Source organism: Hippocampus comes, unplaced genomic scaffold (genome assembly GCF_001891065.2).
Source record: "Hippocampus comes isolate QL1 unplaced genomic scaffold, H_comes_QL1_v1.1 scaffold40, whole genome shotgun sequence".
Taxonomy (NCBI): domain Eukaryota; kingdom Metazoa; phylum Chordata; class Actinopteri; order Syngnathiformes; family Syngnathidae; genus Hippocampus; species Hippocampus comes.
In genome coordinates, this window is record NW_017842058.1 from 1,793,123 (window position 1) to 1,805,121 (window position 11,999).

The 11,999-nt window shown below is 41.1% G+C and overlaps 1 protein-coding gene across 1 annotated transcript; it reads right to left on the reverse strand.

Moving 5' to 3' along the window:
• Positions 1-6,616: 6,616 nt before the first annotated feature.
• Positions 6,617-8,874, reverse strand: cplane2 (ciliogenesis and planar polarity effector 2). The gene is made up of 5 exons (XM_019861022.1): positions 8,344-8,874; positions 8,104-8,256; positions 7,200-7,324; positions 6,961-7,100; positions 6,617-6,824 (listed from the first exon to the last, which is right to left on the reverse strand). Exons 1-5 carry the CDS (start codon positions 8,453-8,455, stop codon positions 6,632-6,634), a joined length of 723 nt encoding a protein of 240 aa, XP_019716581.1. The 5' UTR covers positions 8,456-8,874; the 3' UTR covers positions 6,617-6,631.
• Between the last annotated feature and the right edge of the window lie 3,125 nt (positions 8,875-11,999).

The following is an 11,999-nucleotide window of genomic DNA, read 5'->3' on the forward strand; positions in this document are numbered from 1 at the left end:
CAGCCCTTTGTGTCCTTCCACTCAAAGTACATTCACAAATGTAAGTGTAGTTCCATATTGTACAGCCTCATATAGTAGCAAGAAGTCTTTACTCAATTGTTGAGCTGTGGGAGTAGAGTCTGTCTGTCTCTAATATATCCATCCATCCATTTTCCGATCAGCTTATCCTCACAAGAGTCTCGGGGGGGGGGGGTGCTGGAGCCTATCCCAGCCGTCTTCGGGCAGTAGGCGGGGGACACCCTGAACCGGTTGCCAGCCAATCGCAGGGCACGCAGAAAAGAACAACCATTCGCGCTCACACTCTCACCGAGGAACAATTTTGAGTGTTCATTTAGCCTGCCATGCATGTTTTTGTAATGTGTATCTTCACACGCACACACACACACACACACACACTTTTATAGAAAATGGGGGCAGCACGGCGAGCGACTGATTAGCACGCCAGCTTCACAGTGCAGATGTGCAAGGTTAGATTCCGGCTTCATCCTTCCTGTGTGGAGTTTGCATGTTTCCCTGTGTCTGTGTGGGTTTTCTCCGGGTTCCTCCCACATTCCAAAAACATATGTTGCAGGTTAAGGGAACACTCTAAATTGTCCCTGGGTGTGAGTGTGAGCGCAAACGGTTGTTAGTCGATGTGACCCCTGCAATTGGCTGACAACCGATTCCGGGTGTACACCACCTGCTGCCAGAAGAAAGCTGGGATAGGCTTCAGCGCGCCCGTGATCCTTGTGAGGATAAAGCCATTCGAAAATGGGTGGATGGATATAGAAAATGGATGTTACGTTTTACTGGTGTAGTGATTGAATTTTTGTAAACTGATAGTGATACCACCTTTTTTTTTTAATCTAAATGTTTCATTGAAGAATATTGGTAATATTCTTTCAAATGACTTACTTTTTTGAATGTGTAGGCCCCCTCTACCAGGACTATTGTGTACAGGCGGTCAGAGACGACCTCCAGAGGCTCAACACAAAGACCTCTCTGTCTGAACTGATTGCCCCCCAGTACCTGCAGTGTCTGCAGTCCCGTCTCAGTCACCAAGAGTCCCCTCCACAGAGCTCACCTGGTTCAACCTCACCCGCTTCTCCGGATCGCCGCGTGATTCGCGTGGCGCCGTGCACACTGTGGCAAGACCTGGACGAGGTACAGGCTGCCGGCCTGCTCGGCAGTCTGACGGCCCGACAGATTCGACTTCAGGAGGTGCGGCGTCATTCTCAGATATAATCTGGTGAAGTGGTTTCGAATGGGATTTGTGGTGGATGGTCTGCCCATCGGCCACAGTTGTGCCGTCCTGGGTCGGAGCAGAGATTCTAACTTTGTAGTATTTGTTCGTCCTCTGTTTCCTCATGGATTGATTACTCGAAGTTGTCCATAGGTGTGAATGGTTGTTTGTCTACATGTGCCTCTCCAAATGTCAACTGGCATAGGCTCCAGATACTAATGAGGATAAGTGCTATAGAAAATGAATGGATTGGTATTAAAGGAACAGTCCTGGGGGTGGCGTGGCCCATTTTCACTCAAAAAAACTCTCTCACTTGCTATTTTTTATTTATTTGAACTCATTCGGTACCAGCCAATTCTAAACCAAGTCTGAAAAGACATATAAAAACGTCTTTGGGAGTGAATGAGTTTTAATCAGATATACTGTAAATGCGAGTCAGTGAAGCAACTGGACATAATTTGTGTATATTTGGTTGCTTATCACTAAATCTCCAATATAATTTTAAATTAATACTTTTTTTTTCCCTTTCTGATCAACTCATACAGTCAATGTTTGAGTTGATCAGCTCCGAGGCATCTTACTTGAGGAGCCTGGGCGTCGCTGTGGATCACTTCTGCTCTTCCAAGGCCCTCAAGCACACCTTGTCCCAGATGGAGCACCATACTTTGTTCTCTAACGTCCGTCACATCAAAGCCGCGAGTGAGAAGTAAGAGTGACGCTACTTTACACCTTCTTATACTGCATGTTTAAAGACTGTTTGTCCTTACGGGTAAAATGGAGCCGATCTGTGTTGCCCCTTTTAAAATATATTCTTATTTGAGGTTTCTCATGGACCTGGAGAGCCGCCTGGGCAAGAGCGTGTTTTTATCCCAGCTTGGGGACATTGTACTTGACCACTGCCCCGCCTTCCGCACCCACTACGTGCCCTACATTACCAACATGATGTACCAGGAGGCACTTATCAACCAGCTGTTGTGAGTGTGCCGTGTTTTGCCGCTGATTCCATGTGCTCTCGCCCTCATCGCTCTTCTTCCATCTCAAGGCAGCAAAACCGTGACTTCGTGTCATGTCTCGAGCAGCTCGAGGGCGAGCCGGTGTGCCAGAGGCAGGCGCTTAAGTCCTTCCTTGTCCTTCCTTTCCAAAGAATCACTCGTATTAAGCTCATTCTGGAGGTAATTTGCTTTTGACATGTGTTCACTTGTAACATCTTTATTCAAGACAGCCTTTACATTGCAAAAAAATTGAACTATGTGAAAATGCAATTTAATTCAATCAACATGATTCCAAGAGAGCTTTTGCATCATGTGTGCTCTAAATTGTAAACTGATGATGGTGTGCAGTACTTTGAAACTATTTTTAAAATTAATTACCGGTAGATTGTGTACCTAATAAATCTGGGTGTCTATTTTTTCTTAGAATATCCTAAAACTGACTGAAGTGGATTCAGAGGACGTGTCCTATCTTCACAAAGCAAAGGAGGCCATACACGGGGTACAGTTTCTTTAATTCCGTGCAATTAAATGAAAATAAATTCACAGCTCATTTCATCCTTTATTTTTGTTCGAGCCAGATCGTGATTGAGTGCAACGAGGGGGTCAAAAAAATGAAAGTCATCGAGCAACTGGTCTCCCTCGAGATGATGCTGGATTTTGGCAAACTGAAGGTTATCCTTCATTTTTCTTTGTCAGACTGATGAAACAACAGAACTCACTTTGGTCCAGAACTACATGGATGGTACCTTTTTATACATAGCACCACAATACATTTTGAAACACAACAATTGGTGTTTGTTTACAATGTAGATTTTTCAATTTTCATGGAAAAGTTCTGACAAAACTTAGGTGGGGGGATAAGTGTAAACATGTTTCCTCTACTACAGTGGACCCCAGAATACTTATGGCTCAGCACTCACAATTTCACTTTTTTGCAGAATTTTATTTATTTCAATGCCCCCTCCTCTCCCCCAATTAAAAAGAAAGTTTTTGATGGAACTTTTTTTTTGTGGAAAATGTGTTCATTTTCCAAACTGATTATCCTAACTATAGGGTATTTTGATTTTTTTTTTAATTGTTGCAGAAGCCTGGATCTTCATGCATTTCGAAATATATTACAAAAAATACAATATATACTGTGAGAGCATGTATCTTGTCCGTCCCAGGTCTAAGAGTATAATTGCTGCCAAAATGTTTAATTTTCTCTCACAAAAAACAAAACGCTGTGCTTGCTAAAAGGTTATGGCAATTTGCAAAGCTTGAATCAAGATGGCCAGATAATAATCCTGGGGCTATTTTTTCGTTGTCCGATATTGGTTGTGTTGTACTGTACAATGAATTCCTCAAACTAAAAAGACATACAGGAGCAAAATGTCCTGCCCAGTGTCAAAGCTTAGCGCAACCAAAAAATATGGGCCCCCCAGCAACAATGAGACCCAAACAATTGCTAATATCAAGACGATGGATAATTCTGAAGAAATATCATTTCTACCTTTCAGGCGATTCCTCTCGTCATAAGCGGACGTTTTTTGGTGCACCAGGGTCCCTTGAGCCTGCTGACCGTGGAGACCGGCCCGAATCCCAGAATGCCCCTCACCAATATCTACCTTCACCTCTTCAACGACTTGTTGATCCTCTCCTCAAAAAAGTACTTGACTTGTAGTGTGGCATCAAGCCAAATGTACCTATAGAAGTAAAGCAAGATGTACTTGGTAACTTCCCACTGCAATCAAAGACTAAATCTCAGTTTTCATGTCAGGGAGCAGCGCTTCCTGGTGGAGGACCATGCAAAGTTCCCCACATACGTGCGCGTTGCATCGCTGAAGACGGAAGCTCTTGGAGCGCATGGTCTACCGCCGGAATCCTTCCTGTTGCATCTCTCTCGAAGTCGCACCGGACACGCAACCGCCATGATACTCGTTGCACACAGCAGGTACAAAAGAAAGGTTGAAGGGCGGAAGTGTGTGGCGAGTACCGTAATCCCTCTGAGTAGGGACTGAGCCCATTAAAACAATGCATAGAATTGGCTACTAATACTTTGAATTTGTAAATATACTTGTGATCCCAAAGCATTTTAATCCCTGGTATAAGGTTTGTGAGCCATGCTGTGATGTGTGAAGTATTGATCCCCCCCCCCCCTCAACCAAAAAATAGGTTTATAATTCCCCATAAATAGTGACAAAACACCACTTTGGTTGAAATGAAGCTCTTCAAATAACTTAAACATTCGCAGCAAAGCACCACCATTTTGTCTAAAGTTCCTCAACTCACTTCAACATTCTCTCAGCAAACGCAAATAACTCACTCTGATTTTAGGATTCAATTGTAATAAATGACCAAAAGTGACAACTCAGATTTTGTAGTTTTTGTTCAAAATAAACTTGAGTGCAAAATAATACTGGGTCATCTGCTAAGCATAACTTTGAAATTGGAACAGCGGAAAAATTAACCATTCTAAGCATTTCATATCAGCCCTAAAACACACAGCTGAGGACAGGTAAGTTGCAAGGGGTGGGCTGCTGGTGTTGGAATTTGCAAATAGTGCAAGGATTACTGTGCTTGCCTTGTTTGGAGCTGTCCATGTTTAACAGTTTGCTTTTGGCCACAGGTCAGACAAGGAGCAGTGGATGAGGGTGCTAAAGAGCAGTGACTGATTTTTTGTTTTTTTTTCTCACATCCTTTGTGCACTTTGGTGGCAATCTAACATACTAAACACAAAGTTCAAGGCCTTTCAGCACAATCACAACTGAAATTCACTTGAAAATTTAAATCACTTACCTTTTTCTCTAAGCACATCCATACCTAAGGTGTTAGGATCTCTTTGTGGCAACAGTGGCACATATTTTTTTGTTTTTAAATGATTTGTGATTTTAATGTAGTGAACTGTTCATTCAGATTGACGAATAAAAATTGTACTTTCTCATATTAATGCGTGAAGAAATTCAGTTTAATTGTGAAAGTGGATTTTTTTTTCCCTCTTCTTTTCACATCCTTTCTGCACTCTGGTGGCAATCTAACACACAAAGTTCAAGGCCCTTGAGCACAATCACAACTGAAATTCACTTGAACAATTCACTTACCTTTTTCTCTAAGCACATCTACAGCAAAGGTGTTAGGATCACATTGTGGCAACAGTGGCACATCTTTTTTTTTTTGTTTTTAAATGATTTGTGATTTTAATGTATTGAACTGTTCATTCAGATTGACTGCTAATAAAAATTGTACTTTCTCATATCAATGCGTGAAGAAATTCAGTTTAATTGTGAAAGTGGTGTATGTGAGGGTCTTTATGTAAATTAGCCCACTGTTGTGTTGCACATTTTCAGAAAGGGGCAGATAAAATATTTACTGGCTGGTTTTGCTCTTCACGGGTGGGCTGGAACTCCCGAGACTGTTTCTTCAAAGCATTTTGGAAGTTTTATTCATTTCATAAAAGTGAAGTGACGGTCATTAAGGTACAATTGTATCTGCAAAAATATTTGAAAATTAACATAGACTGTGCATAGTTTAATTCGTTTCGTGACCACGCCAGAAACTGTAAATGAGCACACCGTAATATTGTTTTGAACTGTTCATTCAGATTGACTGCTAATAAAAATTGTACTTTCTCATATCAATGCGTGAAGAAATTCAGTTTAATTGTGAAAGTGGTGTATGTGAGGGTCTTTATGTAAATTAGCCCACTGTTGTGTTGCACATTTTCAGAAAGGGGCAGATAAAATATTTACTGGCTGGTTTTGCTCTTCACGGGTGGGCTGGAACTCCCGAGACTGTTTCTTCAAAGCATTTTGGAAGTTTTATTCATTTCATAAAAGTGAAGTGACGGTCATTAAGGTACAATTGCATCTGCAAAAATATTTGAAAATTAACATAGACTGTGCATAGTTTAATTCGTTTCGTGACCACGCCAGAAACTGTAAATGAGCACACCGTAATATTGTTCTTTATGAAAACAAAATGACATCGGGGGGGAGTATAAGACACACACTTTTGTTTGTTTCCTAACAGTAATTGTTTGCTGACGGTGGCAGTGGGGTAGTAAGAAGAAAATAACAGTTCTACTCTTGGAACTCCCGAGACTGTTTCTTCAAAGCATTTTGGAAGTTTTATTCATTTCATAAAAGTGAAGTGACGGTCATTAAGGTACAATTGCATCTGCAAAAATATTTGAAAATTAACAGACAGTGCATAGTTTAATTCGTTTCGTGACCATGCCAGAAACTGTAAATGAGCACACCGTAATATTGTTCTTTATGAAAACAAAATGACATCGGCGGGGAGTATAAGACACACACTTTTGTTTCCGAACAGTAATTGTTTGCTGACGGTGGCAGTGGGGTAGTAAGAAGAAAATAACAGTTCTACTCTTCCAAAGTGCTGTACATTTTTAATGTTTTTTTTTTCTCAATGCCTCAACTTAGACTTGCTGTCCAGCTATGATGCAGTCCTGAAGCCACAAACTTTCTGCCAGGCTGTTGAAGAGGGGCGCGGTAACATCCAGTCTGTCGTCGTCCTCACCACAGCCCATGCGGAACACTGGTAACTGCCACGTCTCCTGGAAGCCCCTCACATCCTTCTCTGAGAGATCACAGTGCATGAAAAGGTCAAATCGGAGCAAAATATCAAGGAAAATTTAGATTTTTGATCTTGTGCAAGAGCGCACACCATTGTGTGATGGGATGTGGCTGTGCTAAGAAATAATCACGTTAACGCTTGTGTTCCATGAAAGTCAACTCTCAAGGATACTTTGTCCCGACCACCATAGTCACAACTGGGCTCCCAGATGACTCGTTCCATTTTGTAATTTGATTGGCGAGATCATCAAAAGAGGTTCTGTCAGTGAAGGAGAAGAGGAAGAGAACGGCATCCACTTTCTCCTTACAAGACTGGAAAAAGAAGAGAATGTTTAAAGGCGGGTGGGGGGGGGTTCATCTTCTTTACAATAGTGTAATGGTAACAGGTAATACAGTACAAGTAATGCATACTGGGAGCAGATGGTCAAATCGCCGCAACGCATTTTCGCCGCAGTCCCACAGCTGGAACCGAAAGAAGAGCACTCTGCCGCTTTCTTTCAGCTTGGCTGGCCAGTAAACTACTGTTGTCTCAATGCCTTGGATGCAAAAAAAATTGACAAACATGAACGTTTTTAAGTAGTGGTGGTTCCAATCTGAGGCAAGAGAAGCGCGGGCCCACCCAGGACTGGTCGCCAGTCAATATTCACACCTATCAAATATTTTGAGTCTTCAATGAACGTAACATACAGTCAGATCCATAAATAGATGGACATTGAGACAATTTGCTGCAATACAGCTCTGTACAACCCCACATTGGATTTGAAATGCAGCTGAGGCCCGGCAGTCCATTACTGGGGGCAAAACCTCGCGTGTGGTGATGTTCATGGGTTCGAGACTTTAGGCAATACTTTGTTGCAAAAGGTTTGTAACAAAAAGGTTTGTAACAAAGTATTGAAAAGGTTTGTAACAAAGTATTGAAAAAGTTATCTGCTTTATGAGCATTAGCTTGTCCCATTACTTTTGGTCATTTAAAAAGTATATAGTACATAAAATGGGTTGCAATTCCTACACTGTTCACCTGATTTGGGCGTAAATTATCCTCAGAAGAGTATAGTTAGAGCGTGGTTTTTTTTTTTTTCCCAATCCCTCCCTTGTGGTTTCCTTTCTGAACTCTGACTATAGATTTCCCCAGTGTGGGACAAATAAAGGATATCTTAAATAACCCAAGTTCAGAGTCTGCACTTCAAGCACATCTTGATTGTTTAAATGTGAAATCCATTGCTTTGTTGTACTAAGATGGATTGGCGAAAATTGTGTGAATGTCCAAATATTTGTGGACCTGACTGTACATGTTAAGGGTGCAGGGTGCTGCTACCTGTAGTTTCGTAGTGCGTGCTGGGTACTTTCAGGCCTGCGAGGTGTGCTGCGAGGGCACTTTTACCAACCCCACTCTTGCCAGAGAGGAAGACCTTGTAGTGGACCGTGTCCACGGGGACATGTGGAGGCATCACCGGAGACTCCAATAGTCCTGTCCACACAAATTTTGATACAGACCTCAATTCATCCGCTTAACAAATATCAATGGTTTTTTTTTTAGGGGGAGGGGAGAGAATACCGAAAATCTTGCGTTTCTTCTTGTGTAGTATCTTGCTGAAGTATTCTTTGCTGTCTTTGCATCGGTGCCAATCAGCTACGATGATAGAGCCGTGTTTGAGAGCTTGAGTCATTTTCTTTAACGCTCGCAGCGAGTGTCGGGAGCTTATGACGCAATAAAAAGGCGACGTGTTGTTGGTTCCCTCCGAAGGTGTTCAAGTTTTTGTCCACCAAAGCGTGCGTTTAGAAGGCACTTCATCTCGTTACATTCTTGTCTCCCCGAACATAACGTTGTTGCCTGTATGGTGTCATTCTTGCGCCTTCTCAAAACATGACTTGACTCCGAAGAAAAAAAATCTAGCTTCGCTCTCACAACTATGTGAAACGAAACGTATTCCGTTAACCCGAATTAGTCAATTATCCAACTACCAAGTTAACTTTGGTTTGAAATCAACTCATACCCCCACATTGATGTAAAACGGCTGGAATCCTGACGCAATATGTGATCGAAAGTTCTGTACAGGTAACGCGTAGCTGGCACCATCTGTTTCACGTCACGTCCGCCTCGTGAAAGCCAGCGCTGGGTGCATTCCCCAATAAAAGTAAATTGTACTAAAAAAAACACTTGATCGACATTTCGTAAAAATGAGATTCACGTGTCGTGTCAACAATACTCCTACTTTCCCATCAATTCCTGTTTGCATTCACGTCATCGTAAAAATAATCACTTAAAAATCTAAATGTGTTTGAAATACATATATTGTTAAGTTAGCTATGTATTGAACATCTATCTTTGCGTTTTATTTTATTTTCGTTGTGGAAAATCCAGTTTTGTTCAAACTAGCAAGCAAATTAGTTGTTTTGACTCCCTTTTATTCAGTCAACTGTTACGCCTTAAATTTCATCTAACACCCTTTGTATGATCACGGTTGCATAAAAATCCAAATGGTTGAGGTAAATGTGATAGAAACTGAAGCGAGCGTCGCCTTTAAATTCCCTCATAAATGTTATTTGCTCATCGGCTACCTCACTGACGTTTTGTGGAAAACATGTTATCTTTTAACTACTCCAGTCAACGGGTAACAGTTATTATTGTAATCATCGAGACTAAGAATTTAACTCTGTGGTTTTGTGTTCATTGTCATACCTTTGCTTTAATTTATTCACGTATTTGACAAAATAGCATTTCGAGACGTTTAATTGCTTAGACCAGACTGTCTTCGCTTCATAACGCCGCTAGATGTCACTAAGTCCCTTTTCAGTTAAATATATTTACAGAGCTCATATCTGGTACAGTTCAATAGAATACAAATTGAACTACAAAAGGGGATTATCCGTCCATCCGTCCATTCATTTTCTGAACCGCTTTACCCTCACACGGGTCACGGGGCGTGCTGGAGCCTATCAGCTGTCTTCGGGCAGTAGGCAGGGGACACCCTGAACCGGTTGCCAGCCAATCGCAGGGCACACAGAGACGAACAACCATCCGCGCTCACAGTCACACCCAGGGACAATTTAGTGTTCAGTCAGCCTGACATGCATGTTGTTGGAATGTGGGAGGAAACCGGAGTACCCGGAGAAAACCCACGTAGGCAAGGGGAGAACATGCAAACTCCACACAGGAAGGCCGGAGCCGGAATCGAACCCGGTACCTCTGCACTGTGAGGTCAATACTGTACACCGGGCCGCCCAAGGGGATTACGATGTTTATTACTGTTATATTTATTTTATATGTGCAAACAACCCATATTGTAAGCACCCATCTTTCCAGCAACATTTATACTATTTCTGCCTTTAAGATATTCTTTGAACTTTGGACTGTAATATTCCTATATCCTACCACACCCAAAGTACAAAAAATGCATTGGCAGCATTGCTTTTACAGCTCATAAAATATGAGGACCATGACACATATTTTCTCTTTGTTTGGCTCGGTCAGGGAAAAAAAAAAAAAGAGCAGGTGTTCCAGGCACAGCATCACACGCTATAATATTATACTAGATATAAGGTATCTGCGCAAGCCTTTGCAGGTCTGACCTATAAACTTGTGAACTTTAATGTTTTCCTGAGGCAGTAATACCGAAAATTCCACACTCGATACTTACATGTTTAATTCCCGAAAGAATGTACTTTATATGGGGGTGTTGCATTCCTATCAACCAGGTCTCCCATGACTCAGAAACTGTGCGAGGGGATTATGGTACATTTCCTTTCTGGTGCTTATTGAGCCGTAAAAGTCCAAAAATATGATGCCAGTCAACAGTTAGTAAGACAATGTAGAGCAAGGTATATGTGTGCTGAATATCAAGCTGAATTTGAGCGTTTTTTTATTTCCTCCAAAGCTCCTATTGGATGTTTAAAAAAAAGATATATATTCTCAGCGATTGTCCTGTGCTGTGAGTTGTGTTAAGAGGGATTTTACCTCCCAAACCAAGGTTGGTCGAGGCTGACCATCGCAAATGTTAAACCTGTTTACTGTTTGTTCCCAGCCAATAAAAAGTTTGCAAGAATATGTTTAGCACATGTCTCCAAACTATTATCCTGACCGATTATGATGTGGGGTAGGTTGTGTTACAAGTGATTTTTCTTCATGCTTGTCCAAGCTGATCAAGTGGGAAAATGACCCCACGCCACAATATAATCACTCAGGATAATCTTTCAGAGACATTCGATAATCAGGTTTTTTCTCAATTTTGATTGCAAGGGAGGAAAATTGCTCTAATTTGGCCAGATTTTCTGTATGTTTGTTGCCCCCATCAGTTTTGTAACACATTTGTGGTACATTTTGATGCTGGTAAACATTTTGTGAAACAATCTACATGTACACACATTGAGATAATCGGGTCAAATGTGAGAAAGAAGAAAAAGAAAAGAAAACCTTTATTAGTCTCGCAATGGAGAAATTCCCAATTCACAGCAGCAAGCAAGCTTCAGATGTTCCTAAAATATTATCTATCATAAGACAGTGATTCTCAACTAGTGTGTCAGGACACATGAGTGTGCTGTGAGAACTCCAAAGGTCTTTTTTTTTTCCGTCTTTCGATGGTAGCAATACACAGAGACAGACAGAACAAATACATGATCTTTCATTAGATCTTCCAATGTGTTTTTTTTGTTGTTGTGTAAATCATGTATGCTTGTCTTCAAGTGTACATTTTTATCCTGTTTTAAGCTCTTGTTAAGTGTCTTTGAGTATGATGAAAAGCGCTTTCAAATAAAATGTATTATTATTATTATTATTATTATTATTATTAGATGGCAGAAAGTATATAAATGACGTGCACCCGCTTTTTGTGACATTTGCGTTTGGCGGCTGACAATCATAAACGTTAAAACTGTTCAATATTTACGATCACAAATCCTTTAGTCTCTCACGTTTCCAAAAATTAATTATGACCTTAAAAAAAAAAAAAAATCACATGTACCCCATTTTAGCAGTTCCTGAAAGCATGAGAATGTAAACAGGGACGATGAGACCTTCTTGACGGGGGTGAACACCAAAGGAAATGTAGCCACGTTGACGGAATACTCTTGTGTGTAGCTGTGACATTCTACTTGGCTCTGGCAAAGGCACTCTGTTTCTCAGTTTGTTCCAAAACTCCAGTTTTGTATTTTAGTTCATTTTTTTAAAGGTCTATTCTGATAGTTGGCAAAACAAAATTCTAATAACCTATTAAT